At 45.3% G+C, this 20,848-nt stretch overlaps 1 protein-coding gene across 1 annotated transcript in view; it reads left to right on the top strand.

Annotated features, from left to right (window-relative positions):
- IPO5 (importin 5) overlaps positions 1 to 20,848 on the top strand; it is a 387,223-nt gene that overhangs the window by 273,661 nt on the left and 92,714 nt on the right. The window contains exon 22 of the mRNA XM_033948411.1: positions 19,598 to 19,720. Within this exon, the coding sequence (XP_033804302.1) occupies positions 19,598 to 19,720 (123 nt within the window). The remainder of the gene's footprint in view (positions 1 to 19,597; positions 19,721 to 20,848) is intronic.

The raw sequence follows: 20,848 nt of genomic DNA, 5'->3' as shown, positions 1-20,848 counted from the left end.
AAAGGAGAGTTGGGCTGGCCAGAGGAGAGTCGGGGCGGGCGAAAGGAGAGTCGGGCAGCGACGGGAGAGTCGGGGCGGCATGCGTGGTATACAGGTGTGCGCGGCATATAAAAATTTATTTACATAAATTACAGTTCCCCGCACGCTATACCCGTGTGCGCGTTTTACCTGGATGCGCGGTATATGAGTGAAAATACGGTAGATTATATTTATTGCATTTCAACTAATGCACATGAATACACAGTTATAAGAAATAGAATCCCATAACAAATACATTAGAAAGAAGTATTAGTAAACCAAAATAAGTAAATAATCTAATGGTAAGCATTCGTAGATCTCAAATATGGTAAAGAGCAAGAAGATAAAAAATTGAAGACAAAACTATCATTGGAGAAAATATATTATAATAAAACCTTAGAGCGTGCATGAGCTCTTGAAATTTCATGATCCCTGCTGCTGTGATTTCTGATCCGTGGCCGCCAATCCGGCGGCAGGGAACATTTTGGCCACTCCCCTCCTCCCGCCCTCACTCACCATGGAAGCCAGGCAAGCTCTCTCCCTGCCGCGTCCTCAGCAGGGAACACACCTCCAGCCCTAACTCGCCGCTGCTGCTGATCCTCCTCTAAAGAGCAGCCTGCGATGGTGGCTGGCTTTAGTGAACCTCGCAGGCCGCTCTCCAACCTCGGTAGCACGTTCCCTCTGATGCATGGAATCGCGTCAGAGGGAAGTGCTACCGAGTTGGAGAGAGGCCTGCGAGGTTCGCTAAAGCCGGACACCATCGCAGGCTGCTCTTTACAGGAGGATCAGCCACCACGGGGATCGTGAGAAGAGCCGCCGGTACTTTGAAACTTAGAAAAAAGCAGCAGGCCAGCCCGCGGGAAGGAAAGGGGGAGGGGCCGAACGGAGCAGGACAGCTCACGGTAAGAGAAGGGAATGGGGGTGGCGGAAAATGCTGCTACTGCTTCAGCAGGGACCTGGAGGGGAAGGGGAATACCGCTGCTGCTTCTGCAAAGGAAAGTGGGGGGGAGGGAAGGGAATGGGGGGTGGGGGAAAATACTGCTACTACTTAACAGGGATCTGGAGGGGAAGGGAAATATCACTGCTGCTTCTGCAAAGGAAAGTGGGGGGGAAGGAAGGGAATGGGGGTTGGGGGAAAATGCTGCTACTGCTTCAGCAGGGACCTGGAGGGGAAGGGAAATACCGCTGCTGCTTCTGCAAAGGAAAGTGGGGGGGGGAGAGAGACAGAAAGAAATACAGACAGACAAAGGAGGCCAGGGAGAGAGACAGACAGAAATAAAGACAGACAGGGGACCAGAGAGACAGACAGAAAGAAAGACAGACAGACAAAGGGTGCCAGGGAGAGAGAGAGAAAAATAGCAGGAGGGAGAGAGACAGAAAGAAAGGAAGAAAGAGACAGGAGCAGGGAGAAAGACATAAATAAAAAAAGAGACAGGCATATATTCTAGCACCCGTTAATGTAACGGGCTTAAACACTAGTATATTATATTTGAACAACAAAAGGTTTATTGGAGGAGAATGTGTAGATAATACCTCGTGTCTGTAGACAGTCTGGATGTTTCTCAGATTCTGCAACCTTCCTTGTGTGTCAACATTTTGACCTTAAATTTAGTACAGGTACAAGATCCTTTATCTGAAAACTGAAAAGCTCCGAAAACTGAAATTTGATGCAAACTGGAAGTAGTCAATTTCTCCAACATGACATATACAGAAACCAATGTAGGTGCATGCATTTCACCTGAGAGAGCTACAGATTCCAGGGTGGCAGTGAGAAGCAGGAAAGGTCAGAGGGCTGGAAAATGGCAAAGAGAGATTCAGATTCTACTCAGAAAGATAAGTTGTTGAAGTTTTACAGTGAGAGTAATAGCCAGAAGTGAATGAAAACAAAGAAAACATTGCATAAGGCAAAAAACGAAGATTTAGATCATTTACTGATTGAGTTCAGCAAAGAAGGGCTGAACAAGATTGGACGGTGGCCAATGTTACACCGATTTTTAAAAAGGGCTCCAGGGGAGATCCGGGAAATTACAGACCGGTCAGTAAGCTTCACTTCAGTGCCGGGCAAAATGATAGAAACAATTATAAAAAAATAAAATTGTGGAAGATGTAGACAAACATGATTTAATGAGACGGAATCAGCCGAGGGAGATCTTGCATCACCAATTTGCTTGACTTCTTTGAAGGTGTGAATAAACATGTGGACAAAGGTGAGCCGGTTGATATAGTGTATCTAGATTTTCAGAAAGCTTTTGATAAAGTTCTTCACAAGAGGCTCCTGAGAAAATTAAAGTGCCATGGGATAGGTGGCAAAGTTCAGTTGTGGATTAGGAATTGGTTATATTGGTTATCAGATAGAAAACAGAGGGTAGGGTTAAATGATCATTTTTCTCAATGGAGAAGAGTAAACAGTGGAGTTCCACAGGGTTCTGTCCTTGGACCGGTGCTATTTAACTTATTTATAAATGATCTAGAAATTGGAACGATGAGAGAGGTGATTAAATTTGCAGATGACACTAAACTGCTACACTGCTATACTCTCTAATTCATTGTACGAGATACACACTGATATACTCTTTAATTCGCTATACGTAAAGTTTCTCTTGATTGTATTTACAGTTTCTTTGATTGTATTTACAGTTTCTCTTGATTGTATCTAATTCGCTGCACGTAAAGTTTCTCTTGATTGTATTTACAGTTTCTTTGATTGTATTTACAGTTTCTCTTGATTGTATCTACAGTTTCTTTTATTGTAAACCGCCTAGAAGTCGCAAGATTGTTGGCGGTATATAAGAATAAAGTTATTATTATTATTATTAAACTGTTCAAAGTTGTTAAAACGCAAGCAGATTGTGAAAAACTGCAGGTGGACCTTAAGAAATTGGAAGATTGGGCATCCAAATGGCAGATGAAATTTAATGTGGACAAATGCAAAATGATGCACATTGGGAAGAATAACCTGAATCCAGTGGTGTACCAAGGGAGGGGGGCGGTCTGCCCTGGGTGCACGGCTTGGGGGGGTACACAGCCGGGGGGGTACACAGCCGGCCAGGTCCGGGTCCTCCTACTCTTCCTATCCCCTGGCTCACACTGCTGCAATCTTACCTCCCCCGCCAACAAGAAGTCTTTCCGACGTCAATTCTGATGTCGGAGAGGACGTTCCGGGCCAGCCAGGCAGTGATTGGCTGGCCCGGAACGTCCTCTCCGACGTCAGAATTAATGTCGGAAAGACTTCTTGTCAGCGGAGGAAGGTAAGATTGCAGGCGCGGACCAGGGGAAAGAACATAAGAACATAAGAAGTTGCCTCCGCTGAGTCAGACCAGAGGTCCATCTCGCCCAGCGGTCCGCTCCCGCGGCGGCCCATCAGGCCCACTGCCTGAACAGTGGTCTCTGACTAATTTTACAAATTACCTCTAATCCTATCCCTATAACCTTACCTCTACTCTTATCTTTACCCCTCAATCCCTTTGTCCTCCAGGTACCTGTCCAGACCTTCTTTGAAGCCCTGTAGCGTGCTTCTGCTTATCACATCCTCCGATAGCGTGTTCCATGTATCCACCACCCTCTGGGTGAAAAAGAACTTCCTGGCATTTGTTCTAAACCTTTCCCCTCTCAATTTCTCCGAGTGCCCCCTTGTACTTGTGGTTCCCCATAGTTTGAAAAATCTGTCCCTGTCCACTTTTTCTATGCCCTTCATGATCTTGAAGGTTTCCATTATGTCTCCACTAAGTCGTCGCTTTTCCAGTGAGAAAAGCCCCAGCTTTTTCAATCTGTCAGTATATGAGAGGTCCCCCATACCCTTTATTAGCTTAGTTGCTCTTCTCTGGACTCTCTCAAGTACCGCCATATCCTTCTTGAGGTACGGCGACCAGTACTGGACACAGTACTCCAGGTGCGGGTGCACCATTGCACGATACAGTGGCAGGATGACTTCCTTCGTCCTGGTCGTGATACCTTTCTTAATGATACCCAACATTCTGTTCGCTTTCCTTGAGGCTGTGGCGCACTGCGCCGACGCCTTCAATGTTGTGTCCACCATCACTCCCAGGTCTCTTTCAAGGTTGCTCACCCCTAGCGGTGATCCCCCCATCTTGTAAGTGAACATCGGGTTCTTCTTCCCAACATGCATGACCTTGCATTTCCCTATGTTGAAGCTCATTTGCCACTTTTTGGCCCATTCTTCCAGCGTTGTCAGATCTTTTTGGAGATCTTCGCAGTCCTCCGTGGTTTTGACCCTGCTGTATAGTTTAGTGTCATCCGCAAATTTAATAACCTCACATTTTGTTCCCGCCTCCAGGTCGTTAATAAATATATTGAACAGAAGTGGTCCCAGCACCGACCCCTGCAGAACTCCGCTCGTGACCCATTTCCAATCCGAGTAATAGCCCTTTACTCCAACCCTCTGTTTCCTGTCCGCCAGCCAGTTTTTGATCCATCGGTGGACCACCCCTTGCACCCCATGGTTCCATAGCTTCCTTAGCAGTCTTTCGTGTGGTACCTTGTCGAAGGCTTTTTGGAAGTCAAGGTAAATGATGTCTATGGATTCCCCTTTATCCACCTGGCTGTTTACCCCCTCAAAAAAGTATAATAAGTTCGTGAGGCATGACCTGCCCTTGCAGAAGCCATGCTGGCTCGACTTTAGCTGCCCATTGTTTTCGATGTTTTCCCAGATGCTGTCTTTAATCAGCGCTTCCATCATCTTTCCCGGGACCGAGGTCAAGCTCACCGGACTGTAGTTTCCCGGGTCTCCCCTTGAGCCTTTCTTGAAGATGGCCGTGACATTTGCTATTTTCCAGTCCTCCGGAATCTCTCCAGTTTTTAAGGATAGGTTGCATATCTGTCGAAGTGGCTCAGCTATTTCCTTCCTCAGTTCCTTGAGTACCCTTGGGTGAATGCCGTCCGGACCTGGCGATTTGTCGCTCTTTAGCCTGTCTATCTGCCTGAGTACATCCACCTTGCTCAACTCTAGTTGGACCAGATTTTCATCCTGATCTCCTTTTACGATCTCCTCGGGTTCCGGAATGTTGGTTGTGTCCTCCCTTGTGAAAACTGACGTGAAGAACTCATTTAACCTGTCTGCTATCTCCTTTTCCTCTTTTACCACTCCCTTTCTGTCTCCATCATCCAGGGGTCTCACTTCCTCCCTAACTGGTTGCTTCCCCTTGACATACCTGTAGAATGATTTGAAGTTTGTTGCTTCCCCTGCCAGTCTCTCTTCATACTCTCTTTTTGCTTTCCTAACCACTCGTTGACACTCCTTTTGGTGTTTTTTATGCTCCTTTTGGTTGTCCTCTGTCTGGTCTTTTTTCCATTTTTTGAATGATGCCTTCTTATCACTTATCACCTTTTTCACTGCATTTGTTATCCACACTGGGTTTTTTGTTCTATTTTTTTTGCACCCTTTCCTGAACTTGGGGACGCACAGGTTCTGTGCTTCGTGCACTGTGCCATTGAGTAGGGTCCAGGCTTTTTCTACGGACTCCATCTTCCTTGCGGTATCGTTGAGTTTCTTTCCCACCATTTTCCTCATGGCATCATAATTCTCTTTTTTGAAGGAAGGGAAGAGGTGCTTTTTTTTTATTTTTTCTGCGGCAGGGAGGGCAGGATGTAGGCAGGCAAGCTTGCTGGCTTTAGCGCAGCAGGGAGAGAGGGAAATAGGTAGGCAGACAGGCAGGCTGGCTTTGGGGGTGGATAAAATCTGGAAGGCACTGGGGGCACTAAGGACACGGGAAGGAGGCACTGAGGGCAGTAAGGACACGGGAAGGAGGCACTGGGGGCACCATGGACATGGGAAGGGGCACTAAGGACACGGGAAGGAGGCACTGGGGGCACCATGGACACGGGAAGGAGGCACTGGGGGCACCATGGACACGAGAAGGAGGCACTGAGGGCACCATGGACACGGGAAAGAGGCACTGGGGGCATCATGGACACGGGAAGGAGGCACTGGGGGCACTAAGGACATGGGAAGGAAGGAGGGAGGGAATAGAAAGAGACAATTCTTGGGCCCAAGTGCAGAAAGAAAGAAATGAAAGAAAGGATACACAGTCAATTAATAGATGTCCCCTTTTGATGAAAAAAATAAATGGTCACATTACCTCTGACTTACTTTCTCTGCAGCAGAGTCAGCAGCCGCGCTGAGGTGCAGGAAGGTCCCGCAATGACTCGTCTTCCGGCTCTGCTCCGGAAGAAGTAAGTTACGTCGGAGGGGGTGGACCCAGCAGACGCAGTCATTGCAAGACTTTACCACAACTCTCTGCGTCTATCGGAGCAGAGCCAGCAGACGAGTCATTGCGGGACCTTCCAGCATGCGGCTGCTGAGTCCGCTCCAGAGCAAGTACGTCGGAGTGGGGTGGACTGGTAGCCGGCAGCTACAGTTATCGTGGGACCTTGCTGCATGAAGGGAGAGAAAGGAGCAGGATTGCTGGAATGGAAGAGTGGTGGAGGGGAAGATTGGTGGAGGGAAAGAAAGGGGGCAGGGTGGTATGGAAGGGTAGTGCTGATAGAATTGATGTACAGAGAAAGGGGAGAGACAAAGGGGAAGGATATTGGAGGGAAAGAATGGGGGCAGATGCTGATTGAAGAGGAGTGGATGGCGAGAGAAAGGGCAGACATTGGATGGTAGTGGGGAGCCTATGCTGGATGGAAGTGCAGATGGGAGAAATAAGGGAGCAAATGCAGGAAGGAAATGGGAGGAGAGAAAGAGGGGAGCAGATGCTGGATGAAAATGGACAGAGAGGAGAAGGTATTAGATGGAAGGGTTGGAGAAAGAGTGTACATGATGGAAGGAGGGGATAAATAAAAGGAGGGCACGTGATGGGGAGAAAAGGATTGAGTTAGGGAAACACTGGAGGGGTGAGGGAAAGAGGTGGCAAGCTTTAGGTAGACAGTAAAAAAGGACATTGATGAGAGGGTAGTAAGAATGTAATCTAGACCAGTGTTTTTGAACCTTTTTACACATTTGGACCGGCAGAAATAAAAGAATTATTCTATGGACCGGCATCGGTCCGTGGACCGGCGGTTGAAGAACACTGGGCTAAGTCGTTGGCCAGACCCCGCCCATCTCTACCCAATCTCCATCCCAGACCCCGCCCCTTAATAGTACTAATTGCACCTTGCACATCCCGTGCCTCATCTGGAAGCCTTCCCTCTGATGTTGCAACATCAGAGAGAAGGCTTCCGTTTCAGGCGCAGGATGCCCATAGGACCCACTGCCCGTGGCTTTGTGCACTGAATCAGTTAGGAAGAGGGAGCTGGCTCGAAGATAACGCTGCATTGATCGCACTGTGGACTGGCAGTTGAAGAACACTGTTTTGGGCCTGATGCACGTGCTGGCCCTGTGGACCGGCAGGAAATTTCTGTGGACCGGCACTGGTCCATGGACCGGTGGTTGAAGAACACTGATCGAGACAGATGCAGAAAATAAATTGAAAAGGAAAATGAGGGGAAAAAGGGAAAGGGATTGCAGAGGAAAGGTGTAGGAGAGGGAAGGAGAGGAGAGAGATGCCAGACCAATGGGGGTGAAAGGAGAGATGGAAGGGGGAGGCATACAGTTTCTAGAAGGGGCATAAAAGGAGAGAAGATGCCATATAGGGGAAGAGAGAAGGCAGACAGTGGATGGAAGGAAGAGAGTTACAAGAAGATGAGGAAAGCAGAAACCACAGAAGACAAAAAGGTAGAAAAAAATGTTCTATATATTTATTGCTTTAGGAGACGTGTCACTGTTTCTGTGGTGCACTATATGCAGAGTCCAGCTTCTTACTGGCTCAATTTAACCTTTGCCTATGTATTTCTATTTTATCCCCCCTTTTACAAAACTGTGGAGCATTTTTTTAGCGCCAGCCGTGGTGGTAGCAGCTCTGATGCTCAGAATTCTATGAGCGTCAGAGCTGTTACCACCGTGGCTAAAATCAACACTACAGTTTTGTAAAAGAGGGAGGGGTTAGTTTGTAATTACATATTCCATACTAGGCGAAGGTGTTTTCTGTGTTCTGTGTGTTCGCAAGACATGTTTTTTTGTTAGGCTTGACTGCAGGATTGATCTGTACTAGTCTGGCTTGTTTAGTTTTACAATGGGTGTATTGATGTTGTACTGCTCACTGCAGTATGTAAGATGCTGCCTTTTCCTAGGTATTCATGTGTGGCATGTGGCTTGTTACTAAAAATCATGTTTTTTGTACAGATGGGGGGTGTCAAAAAATGATGGGCCCCGGTTGTCACATATGCTAGGTACGCCACTGCCTGAATCACAGTTACCGGATACTTGGGGGTTAGCGCCCAAGAAAAGGATCTGGGTGTCAACGTAGACAATCCGATTAAACCACCTGCCCGATGTGTGGCGGCAGCCAAAAAAGCAAACAGGATTCTAGGAATGATTAAAAAAAGGGATGGTTTATTCCGGGCAGGTATGCTTCCATGAATCTTTTTCGGGCCTTAATGGCATTACACTCAAGACGGGGGACGGGGAGTAAATCGGCTATAGTTGGTTTAGATATGGAAAAGGCATTTGACAGCATTTCCTGGCATTATTTATTCTGGGTTCTGCAGCAATATGGATTGGTCAGCTGCTTTCATGAGTGGATTCGTAGTTTATATCTTAACCCGCAGGTGCTTTTGCTGGTGAATGGGGGTCTTACTGCTTCTTTTCCTTTGGGTAGAGGTACCCGGCAGGGGTGTCCTCTTTCCCCTCTACTTTTTGTGCTAGCCCTCGAACCTTTAGCGACACGGCTGCGCACTGATCCTTCCATTCGGGGAATTCGGATAGGCGACCGGGAGAGTCGGATAAACCTCTTTGCAGATGACATCCTACTCTATCTTGATAACCCCCTCAATGATTTGGAGCGAGCGCTCGGGGTGGTCCGAACTTTCGGTAATTTCTCGGGCCTGCGGGTTAATTGTGCCAAGTCCGAGCTGTTGCCTCTGGATTCCACTCATGGGGAGGCTTGGCACTCCGCTCTTTCTATCCAGCCTGTCAGTGGGCCGTTGCGGTATCTAGGAGTGTATCTGACACCTGACTTATCCCTCCTGTACCAGTACAATGTTCGTCGTCCTCTTGAGCAAATCGCGGCTCAGTGAGACCGCTGGCGGGAGTTACCATTGGGATTGTGGGGTAGAGTTGCTATCACCAAAATGGTTCTCTTGCCAAAGATCTTGTATCCATTACAGACTCTCCCCGTGTGGCTCTCTGCTCGAGATGTGCGGGCTTTTCATTCCACTATTTCTACTTTTATTTGGAGGCGCAAGAGGGCTCGTATTAGTTATACTAAATTGATGCTGGATAGATCGCAGGGGGGCTTGAATCTACCAGATGTTCGACATTACAATGTAGCGGCTCTGCTCCATATCATTCATGAGGGTTAGACCGGCCATTATAGGTATGCCCCGGGAGACTGGCTTGCTTCCTGGTGTGCGCCGCACTCCTTCTTGGCCCTGTTACATCTACCGCCTTCTGTGGTTCCCGGGGGCTCCTCGACTATGGCTCTTCTCCAGCCGATTCGGTTGGCTTGGAGGTGGTGGAGGCGGCGACAACAACAGAAAACACCAGCTACGTCGGCACTCTTGCCTTTGTGTGGTAATCTTGCTTTTGTCCTGGGGATGGGCCCTTCTCGACTAAGAACATAAGAACTGCCATCTCCAGATCAGACCTTCAGTCCATCAAGTCCGGCGATCCGCACACGCGGAGGCCCTGCCAGGTGTACACCTGGCGTAATTTATAGTCCACCATATCTTTATATGCCTCTCTTAAGGAGATATGCATCTAGTTTGCTCTTGAAGCCTAGGACGGTCAATTCCGCAATAATCTCCTCTGGGAGGGCATTCCAGGTGTCAACCACTCTCTGAGTGAAGCAGAACTTCCTGACATTAGTCCTGAACCTATCCCCCCTTAGCTTCATTACATGTCCTCTAGTCCGTGTCAAATTGGACAATGTAAATAATCTTCTCTGCTCTATTTTGTCGATTCCTTTCAGTATTTTGAAGGTCTCGATCATATCCCCACGCAGTCTCCTTTTCTCAAGGGAGAACAATCCTAGTGTTATAAGTCTATCCTCGTATTCCAGTTTCTCCATACCCTTCACCAGTTTTGTTGCTCGTCTCTGCACCCTCTCCAGCAGTTTTATATCCTTCTTTAGGTAGGGAGACCAATGTTGGACGCAGTATTCCAAGTGTGGTCTGACCATTGCCCTCTAAAGCGGCATTATAACTTTCTCCGATCTACTCGAGATTCCTTTCTTTATCATGCCCAACATTCTATTTGCCTTCTTTGCCGCTGCCGCGCATTGTGCCGACGGCTTCAGGGTCCTTTCTATCAGTACACCCAGGTCCTTGTTCACTCTTCTCCAGAGTTGCACCTGACATTATATACTCGTATTCATTATTCTTACTGCCTAAATGCATTACCTTGCATTTCTCCACATTGAACTTCATCTGCCATTTCTCCGCCCATGTTTCTAACCGACACAAGTCGCTCTGGAGTTCCTCTCTATCCTCCTGCGATCTGATTGCCCGGCATAGTTTTGTATCGTCTGCAAACTTGATGATCTCACTGGATGTTCCTTCCTTCAGGTCATTGATATAAATATTAAAAAGGATCGGCCCAAGTACTGAGCCCTGGGGTACACCACTAGTCACTTTCTCCTAGTCGGAGAACTTCCCATTTATACCCACTCTCTGCTTTCGGTTTTCCAGCCATTTGCCTATCCATCTTTGTATATCTCCCTCTATGCCATGGCTTTGTAGTTTCCTGAGAAGTCTTTCGTGTGGAACTTTGTCGAACGCATTCTGGAAGTCCAAGTATATTATGTCCACCGGCTTCCCACTATCAATTTGCTCGTTCACGGTCTCAAAAAATTGGAGTAAATTCGTCAAACATGATTTCCCTTTCCTGAATCCATGTTGACTGGGTTTCATCAAGTCGTGTGCGTCCAAGTGCCGGACTATGCTATCTTTGATCAGTGCTTCAACCATCTTGCCGGGGACAGACGTAAGACTCACAGGCCTATAGTTGCCCGGTTCCCCTCTCGATCCTTTTTTGAAAATTGGCGTGACGTTCGCTATCCTCCAGTCGTCCGGTATCTGTCCAGTTCTGATTGGTGTGGGTGTGGGTGTGGGAGAAGCGGGGGTGTCGGACCTTGAGGGATGTTTGGGATGGAGGAGGTGGGGATGTCTTTCCTTCTTATGCTCAAATTCAGCGGCGATGGGATCTGCCAACTAATCACTTTTGGGTGTACCTTCAGATACGCCACTATTATACTACGCTAACTCAGAAGTGGGGGGGGGATACTTGGCTCTGTGGTCCTCTTGATGCATTATTCTTTTTGGTTCCATCAGCCCAGAACAGACTCTCTACGTGGGGTCTGCTGTTGCGGGCACGATTGTCTGTGGACGCCCTTGATGGTGTGGCCTCTGTGTGGCGGAAGGAACTGGGCTTCCTGGGGGATCGGAGTGCATTTCTTGCACTGTTTGGTCCTCTTGGATCCATGGGGAGCTCCTCTGATTTCCGGGAAATGCAGTTTAAGATATTACATAGGGCATATATTTCTAGGACGCAAGGGGCTCACATGGGCCTTTGGGAGGGGGAGGTCTGCATTAGGTGTTGCCGCGCTGCTGGGACTTTGACCCATCATTTTTTGGAATGCCCGTCCACTGATTTGTGGCTAAAGGCTCTTCCCTTTTTGGAGCGCATTGTGCACCGTCCTATCCCACGTGACTATGGCATGCTCTTATTGGGCGACCTGAGAGTATTGGAGGAGGCTGGTTTTTCAACTCCTCAGCAGAAATTTCTTTATTTGGCCTTCCTTTTGGTGAAAAAACTTCTCTTGCAATTTTGGGTGTCTGATCAGGTGGCTACCTTTCCTCATTGGCTACATCGGATTGCCCAGGTAGCGCACTTTGAAATTCACAGTTCTTCCCGGGGGGGGGGGGGGGGGGGGAAGGATTGACCAGCGCTGCTATGTGGGGCTCTGGAAAGCGGTTTTGTCGCAATGTCCCGGAGATACGGGGGCACAGATGGATACCTGTCCTTGATTCCACAGTTCTTTTTCTTTCTCTTTCTTACTCTCTGTTTCTCGTTCCTCTTTCTTTCTTTCTTTCTCTCTTTCTTCTTTTTGCTTTTCTTAGGGGCCTGTGAGGCAGTTCTTTGTGAGGGGTGTGTGTGGAGGTGTGAGGGTGTGGAATGTTTGGTGTGATTTGTATGGAGTGTTGAGGGGATGTGTGATTCTGGTATGCCTGGGGGGGTTGCTTCTGTTCTTTCTTTGCACACAAATATTTTGCAGATTGCGACTGGATGGCTCAGAGCTTGGCCGCCTCCGTTTTCTTTTTGCTGCGTTTGCCAGATCGTTTTATTGTTAGAATTGGTATTCTCTGTATTTGGCCCTGGTGTATTTGTACTGCTGGATATCTGTGTCATCTGTGTTGCAATAGCTTCTAATAAAAATTATTTCAAAAAAAAATAAAAAGGGATGGTTAACAAGACTAAGAATGTTATAGTGTCCCTGTATCGCTCCATGGTGCGACCTCATCTGGATTATTGCGTTCAATTCTGGTCTGCGCTTGAAAAGGTTCAAAGAAGAGCGACCAAGATGGTAAAGGAGATGGAACTCCTCTCATAGGAGGAAAGACGAAAACAGTTAGGGCTCTTCAGCTTGGAAAAGAGATGGCTGAGGGGGAGATATGTTTGAAGTCTACAGAATCCTGAGTGAAGTAGAACAGGTACAAGTGGATTGATTTTTCACTCTGCCAACAATTACAAAGACTAGGGGACACTCGAAAAAGTTTCAGGGAAATACTTTTAAAACCAATAGAAGAAAATTTTTTTTCACTCAGAGAATAGTTAAGCTCTGGAACGCGTTGCCAGAGGATGTGGTAAGAGCGGATAACATAGCTAGTTTTAAGAAAGGTTTGGACAAATTCATAGTCTGTTATTGAGAAAGACAAGGGGGAAGCCACTGCTTGCCCTGAATCGGTAGCATGAAATGTTGCTACTCCTTGGGTTTTGGCCAGGTACTAGTGACCTGGATTGGCCACCATGAGAATGGACTCCTGGCCTTGATGGACCATTGGTCTGACCCAGTAAGGCTATTCTTACGTTCTTATGAATGCATACCATTGACTAGTTTGATGATAATGAAGCAAGCCAAAAAATAACATCAAGAACTGAACATTGACATTGATTGTGAATATTCAGAAGGTTGGCTGCAGATATTTAAGAAGCATCATGGTGTTAAATATATTAAAATCAAAGCGTCTTGCTGATTACGAGGCAGCTGAATGTTACATTGATGAATTTTCTAAGAGGATATGTGATGGAAACATTGAACATAAGAATTGCCGCTGCTAAGTCAGACCAGTGGTCCATCGTGCCCAGCTTTTCGCTCACACTCGGTGGCCCCTAGATCAAACAACTGAGACCAGCCCTACCTGTGTATGTTCCAGGTCACCCTTGTCAATCCACCTGTTTACTCCCTCGAAGAAGTGCAGCAAATTCATCAAGCAAGATCTTCCTTTGCTGAAGCCGTGCTGGCTGGTCCGCATCAAATCGTGTCCGTCAAGGTGATCAATGATGCGGTCCTTTATCAGCGCCTCTACCATCTTTCCCAGTACCGAGGTCAGACTCACCGGTCTGTAGTTTCCTGGATCTCCCCTCGAACCTTATTTGAAGATTGGCATAACATTCCACCTTCCAGTCGTCCGGAATCTTTCCTGATTTGATTGACAGATTGGTTATTAGTTGAGGCAGTTCAGCTATAGTCCATTTCATTTCTTTGATAATCGTCGGATGGATGCCTTCTGGTCCTGGGAATTTATCACTCTTAAGCCTATCAATCTGCCTGCATACCTCTTCTAGACTGACCGTCAACCCTGTCAGTTTTCTGTCTTCGTTTCCAGCGTATAGCTTTTTGGATCATGAACAAATATACAGTGCTTATGAAACAGCTCACTACTGGTGCTATGTTCTTAGAAAAACATTCCAACTTTCATTAATCACCTTAAATACCAAAATATATAAGTACAGTCAAACCTCGGTTTGTGAGTAACCCGGTTTGCGAGTGTTTTGCAAGACGAGCAAAACATTCTCGCAAATCTTGTCTCGCAAACCGAGTGTTGACTCGATTTGCGAGCACTCCCCCGATAACCGGCATCATTCCCCCCCACCCCCACTCACAAAGGCCCTCTGCGCGAACCGGCACCCCCCCCCCCCCCGAACAACTTCAAACTTACCCCCGTCTGGCACCGGCACGCAGCCCCCGGACTGGGCCTTGAGAACGTGAACTCGCAGGCCTTGAACATGCTCAAGGCCCAGCAGACGAGGGCCGATCTTCAAGAGTGCCCAGATGAGGGTAAGAAGTGGCGGGGGTGTGTGCCCAATTGTGTCGGGGGGGGGGTCGGATCATGTCGGGGGGGTTCCCAATCGTGTCGAAGGGGTCGGATCATGGTGGGGGGTGCCGGTTCGAGGCAGGGGGGGTGCCGGATCGCAGGGGGGGTGCCGGATTGAGGGGGGGGGGGGGGTTGCTCGTAAATCGAGCCATGCTCGGTTTCCGAGGCACCGATTTTGCAAATGTTTTGCTCATCTTGCAAAACACTCGCAAACCGGTGCACTCGTAAACCGAGGTACCACTGTAATTTGGTTTACGAGCATGCTTCTGGAACGAATTATGCTCATAAACCAAGGTTCCACTGTACATGTAACTAAATCAGCATTAAAAAAATGCCTGGCAAAAACTTTGGTCATCAACAATGTTTGATGAAAATGAACATATAGAGCAGGGGTGCCCAAATGGTCGATCGCAAAGGCAACGCAAGTCGATCGCGTTGCCTTTGCAATCTTTTTCTACTTGCTGCTTCCCCCAAGCCAGGCCTGGCCTGTACAAGCGCCGGACTCAAAAGACATCAATTCTGATGTCGGAGAGGAAGTTCTGGGCCAGCCAATCGCTGCCTGGCTGGCCTGGAACTTCCTCCCTGACTTTAGAATTGATGTCGGAGATGAAGTCTTGTGGGTCCAGCACTTGTACGCGCCAGGCCTGGCTTGGGGAAGCAGCAGGGAGAAATCGGGTTGGTGGTTTGAGGGTGGGGGTAGGGAAAGAATCGGGGAAGTGGAGAAATTGGCACGATAGCTTGGGGGGGCAGGGGGAGAGAGAAGGAAAGGCAGAAAGAAAGAGGGGGGCAGGGTAGAGAGAAAGAAAGACAGGCAGGCAAGGGTAGAGAGAAAGAAAGGCAGAAATAAAGAGGGGGACAGGGAGAGAGAGAAAGAAAGGCAGAAAGAAAGAAATATTGGCTTTACAGAAGAAGGAAGTGCAACCAGATTTTCATGAAATCACCAGACAAAAAGGTAGGAAAAATGATTTTTAGTTTCAATTTAGTGATCAAAATGTGTCCGTTTTGAGAATTTATATCTGCTGTCTATATTTTGCATTATGGCCCCCTTTTACTAAACCGCAATAGCGGTTTTTAGCACAGGGAGCCTATGAGCATCGAGAGCAGCGCAGGGCATTCAGCACAGCTTCCTGCGCTAAAAACCAATATTGCGGTTTAGTAAAAGAGGAGGGGGCATTTTTGTCTACTTTTGTATAGTTGTTACTGAAGTGATATTGCATATTTTAAAGTCATCTGCCTTGACCTTTGAAAAAACCCTGAATACAAATGCTAATTAAACTAAACTAAACTAAACCTTGGGTTTATATACCGCACCATCTCCACGAATGCGGAGCTCGGCACGGTTTACAGGAAGAAGGATGAGAGAGGAACTACAGTGGAGAGATTAAAGAGTTAGGTGTAAAGGGGGAAGGTGAGAGGCCTAAGAGGGGGGAAGTGTTACAGTTTTGAGAATAGCCAGGTTTTTAGGTGTTTGCGGAAGAGTTGGAGGGAACTTGAGGTTCGGAGTGGGGAGGTGAGGTTATTCCAGATCTCAGTGATTCTAAAGGGGAGGGATGACCCAAGTTTGCCTACATGGGAAATACCTTTTATGGAAGGGAAGGATAGTTTAAAAATTTGGGAGGATCTGGAGGAAGTAGGGGTTGGGGAGTTCCAGGATAGAGGGATAACGGCAGGAAGGATGCCATGTAGGATCTTGTAGGCCAGACACGCACATTTGAAGTGGATCCTGGGGATTACTGGGAGCCAATGGAGCTTAGACAGGAGTGGTGAGACGTGATCAAATTTGCTTTTCGCGAAAACAAGCTTAGCTGCGGCGTTCTGAATCGCTGAAGTCTGTGGAGGCTTTTCTTGGTTAGGCTGAGGTAGATAGAATTGCAATAATCCAATCTGGAGAGAATGATGGATTGTACTAGGACTGCGAAGTGTTTTTGGTGAAAATAGGGTCTGACTTTCCTTAGCATGTGAAGGCTGAAGAAGCATTTCTTCACCAGGGATTGGAGATGTTCGTTGAAGGATAGAGAAGAGTCTAAGGTGACACCCAGAACTTTGCTTGAGAACTTGAGCTGTAATGGGGGGCCGGAGGACAATGGGATGGAGGAAGGTAGATGGTTTAATTTTGGGCCGAGCCAAAGGAGTTTTGTTTTGGACTCGTTTAGTTTCATATGCATTGTGAATGCCCAGAATTGGAGGTTCTTTATGCATGAGGATATGTTCGTGGAGAGGTTAGTGAGGTTCGAGTCGGTCTCAAGGAGGACGAGGATGTCATCAGCGTAAGTGTAAAGAGTTTCAAGGGGGGATAGTTGGAGTAGTTTCAGGGAGGACATGTAAATGTTAAAGAGGATTAATTAACATATTCTCTGCGGTACAGTGTGCTTTGTGTGTTTTTTTTATTTTATTGTTGGTAGATCATTTTGACTTGGTCATTTTAAAAGTAGCTCATAAGCCAAAAGTGTGGGCACCCCTGATATAGAGGAAGACTTTGAAGGTTTCCAAGTCAGTGATGAAACTGTGATGATATCATCTGAAAATGTTAATAAGTTAGAGACAGCTGATATTAATGAAGTACTGAATATTGGCAAAGATGCACCTTTTGTGCTTTCCTTCAGTGATGGCGAGATTGCTGAAATGGTGTTAAATAAAAAAAACCCCAAAACTTGAGGATAGTAGTGATGATGAAGACCTTGTGAACACTGGAGAAAAAATCCTTATAGATAATATGCATTTATCAGTGAGCATGCAATTATGGCGTGCTCGACTTTAAGAATAAATGGGACATCCACGTAGGTCGAGCAGCACTCTGACTTAATGGGGTGGGACAGTAGAGTGGGCAGACTTGATGGGCTATAGCCCTTTTCTGCCGTCATCTTTCTATGTTTCTATGTTTCTACTCGATCTAAGAGAGACTACTGAAATAGAAACCTTTGTTAATTAGACAGATGACACTAAAAAAAAATCTTTAAAAAGACTGCCACGGTTCATGCACCATTGGCAGATAGAGAAAATGATGCATGTTAGACGTTTTTGGCTAAGAAAGATTGTGTGTGACTAAAGACTATGTTTGGAAAAAGTTTGTGTTTGAACTGCTTAAAGTATTTTGGGCTCCTTTTACAAAGCCGCGCTAGCGGGTTTAGCGCGTGCGACTTTTAATCACGCGCTAACCCCCGCGCTGGCTGAAAAACTACTGACTGCTCAAGAGGAGGCGGTAGCAGCTCGTGTGGCAGGCGGTTTAGCACACGCTATTACGCGTGTTAAACCGCTAGCTCGCCTTTGTAAAAGGAGCCTTAATGTTTGCAACTTTTTCGCCAGTAATGCACTCTTTCGACCCCTTTTACAAAGATGTTTCCAAGTTTCCAAGTTTATTAGTTTTTAATATCCCGACCATAAAACAAATATCTGGCCGGTTAACAATATAATTTAAAAGAGGGAGTAAAAAGGGAAGAATGGATAAAATATTTAAGTGGGACATAAATGACAAAAACCAGACAGACTTGACTGTGAGGATAGTAAGGGAGGAGGGGAAAAAGTTACATTTAATAAGAAGAAAAGGGAAGAATGGGTAGGGAAAAAACGTGAAGGTGAGGGCATATTGTAGTAGTAATTGCTTGCAAGAGGAGAGAAAATAGAAATAAAAGAGAAGAGAGAGAAGATAGATAGTAGAAAATCTAGGTTAGGTTAAAAGCGTCATGAAATAAGAAAGTCTTTAGACAAGATTTAAATTTAACAAGTTGTTGTTCGTCGCGGAGGTATTGTGGCAAGGAGTTCCATAATGTAGGGGCAGTTACAGCAAAATTTGTTTTACGAGTATAATAGAAATCTTTTAGAGGGGGGATGAAAAGAAGTTTTTGATCAGAGGATCTTAGAGTGCGGGAGGAGCATTGAGGTATCAGGAGTTTGTCAAGGAATGAAGGTTGATGAGATTGTTTAATTTTAAAGCAGAGTAAGATGATTTTATAGGTGATACGGTGGGTGATAGGGAGCCAGTGAGCTTCTTTTAAGAGTGGAGTAACATGGTCAAATCGGCCTTTGTGGTAGCGACTTTATAAAGAGGTCCTTTGTAAATAGTGCAACTCTTTCCTCAGTCATGCACACACTTTCCATAAACATGGTGCACAATAATCAGCTGTTGGAAAATTGTTGGGATGTACACTCTATATTGTATATCTGTCCTACATGATGTAATTATACATTTTAATGCTACTGCTGTATTATTGCTGTTTGTTTAGCTTAGAAATAAAATATTAAAATTTCTTTTGATAAATTTGCCAGCTGTTATTGCTGTATCGCTATTTTTGTTCACCTTTCCATTACTGTTAACCGCATAGAACTGAGAGGTACTGTGGTATAAAAATAAAATTTATTATTATGACAGACTGAAGGCTCTTTGGTGAACAAGTTTGTGTTTAAAGTGCTTGAAGTGTTTGACTTATTTGGAAATTTAAAAAAATGGGGGGGGGGGGCAATTAAAAATCCCAAAATATGCCTGGAATCAAGGATTTCGGATAAAGGATCTTGTATATACATACTTTTTCTCTGGCATGAGTGAGATTGTGTAGTCAGGTCTTATTTTTGTAACAAGGAGATGTTATTTTAGGTTTAAAACCTTCCATTTTCTCTATTTCAAAAAGTACTTGGATGTAATAAACTTTTGGCATTAATGACGTATTACAAATGTGTGGAACTCAGTTTCTGCTGTTTCCCTGGTAGATGTCTTCTGAAACTTCAAGGGAAGAGATTTTTTTTGATACCAGACTACTTTTAAAAAATTTCCTCTGTGAATTGCCAACCTCTTGAGATTGCACTTAGGCAAATGTTGCAGAGATGATGTGATCCTCTCTTGTTTTTGGCTTTCCCTTGTTTAATTCCTTTATCCCCTCTTCAATTTTCTATCTTTTAAGTCAGTTCTATAATTAGCTTTTAAGTATGCTTCCTTAGCCAAACATACATACTTTCTGTGCACATACATCTTTGAAAATTGCCCTCCTCTATTAGAAACATTGAAGCTGAACATGAGGGAGAGGAGACTTGATGTATCATATGGAAATGATTCTTTATTTAAAAAAAAAAAAATTCCTTGCACTTTAATGTCCTGAAATATATCATGTAAACTGGTTTGAACAAATAAGTATAAAGAGGGCACATATAACTGCAGAGAATTGTGGTAAGGATATAAAATTTATACCCCTGCATTATTCTCTCATTTTTATTCTTACAGGATGATAATGATGTTTACATTTTGACGAAAGTTTCTGATATTTTGCATTCAATATTCAGCAGTTACAAGGAGAAAGTGCTGCCCTGGTTTGAACAGCTGTTACCACTAATAGTCAATTTAATTGTAAGTCCTGAATTTGTCTTGTCTTTGCTGTATTCTGTGCTACCTTCTAGAGCTGTGTTTTTGTACAACATAGCTCTGGTGCGATGGGTGATATTCAACAAAGCCCTGTATAAGGCTGTAGTAAATATTCATATTTGTTTCGGCCCCAACTACATTTTTCGTATTTGGCCAAATAGCAATTTAAATTCTAAAATGAATAATCCAGGGCTCTGCTGTGCTAATTCCTACTGAAATAAACACTTGATATCTGATTTCACATTGCTTCTTTTATTATTTATTAAAGCTCAATGCCCATTATTCATATTTGGCCAAATGTTTTTCATTACTCATATTTGGCTGAATAGTAAACTATGCTATTTGGTACAGCTCTAGAACTGTATCAAAGCACTTCAAGATTTTGTAGAGCTTTCTAGCAAATATATTTGCACCTGTATGACACTTCTGTCAGATGTCTTATCTCCACTGTTTACTCTCAAATCTTATTCAAAAAGTGTTTTGGGTCATGTCAGTTAAAAATTTCAAGTTTTGGTAATTTAAAATTCCTTGATTATTAGTTGTGTAACTGTGACTTGTACCATCAACCTGATTTTTTGAACATATTGGATTTCACATGGATTACTTTTCTTAGAAACAGAAAAGCTCCAGTAGCTTCAAGAAATGTGGGCAGTAGAGCAACAACACTGATATGTATAACTGGTACCTTGTGTATCTTGGACTTTGAACAGAAGAATTCCATCTGCATCAAGTGACAAGATGTTTGTCCCCTTAGTTGTTGAGCAAAAGAAGCACTTGTCTAGTTTGTCCAACCCAAGTGCATTGACATCATAGACATCAACATCAACATCGAAAGACCACAAGCTGCACTAACACTGAGGATTTGACATTGATCCTCTAAACTGAACATTGTTAAAGCTATTGTGACGGACTACTGTCAAAAGTTCTATTTGAAAAAAAGTGAAGGATTCCACCATTTTGACACTTGGGGATTCCAGGGTTGAGATAAACGGTGAGAAGTTTTGCTATCTAGTATGACAAGAACACTAGACCCTCTTTCTAGAGCCATATAAAAATTGATTGAATACTTTTTACTTGTGCTGCCAGATTCAAGAAAAAAAATTTGATTCGAAT

Source organism: Geotrypetes seraphini, chromosome 6 (genome assembly GCF_902459505.1).
Source record: "Geotrypetes seraphini chromosome 6, aGeoSer1.1, whole genome shotgun sequence".
NCBI classification, from domain to species: domain Eukaryota; kingdom Metazoa; phylum Chordata; class Amphibia; order Gymnophiona; family Dermophiidae; genus Geotrypetes; species Geotrypetes seraphini.
This window is presented reverse-complemented; position numbering and strand designations above follow the sequence as displayed.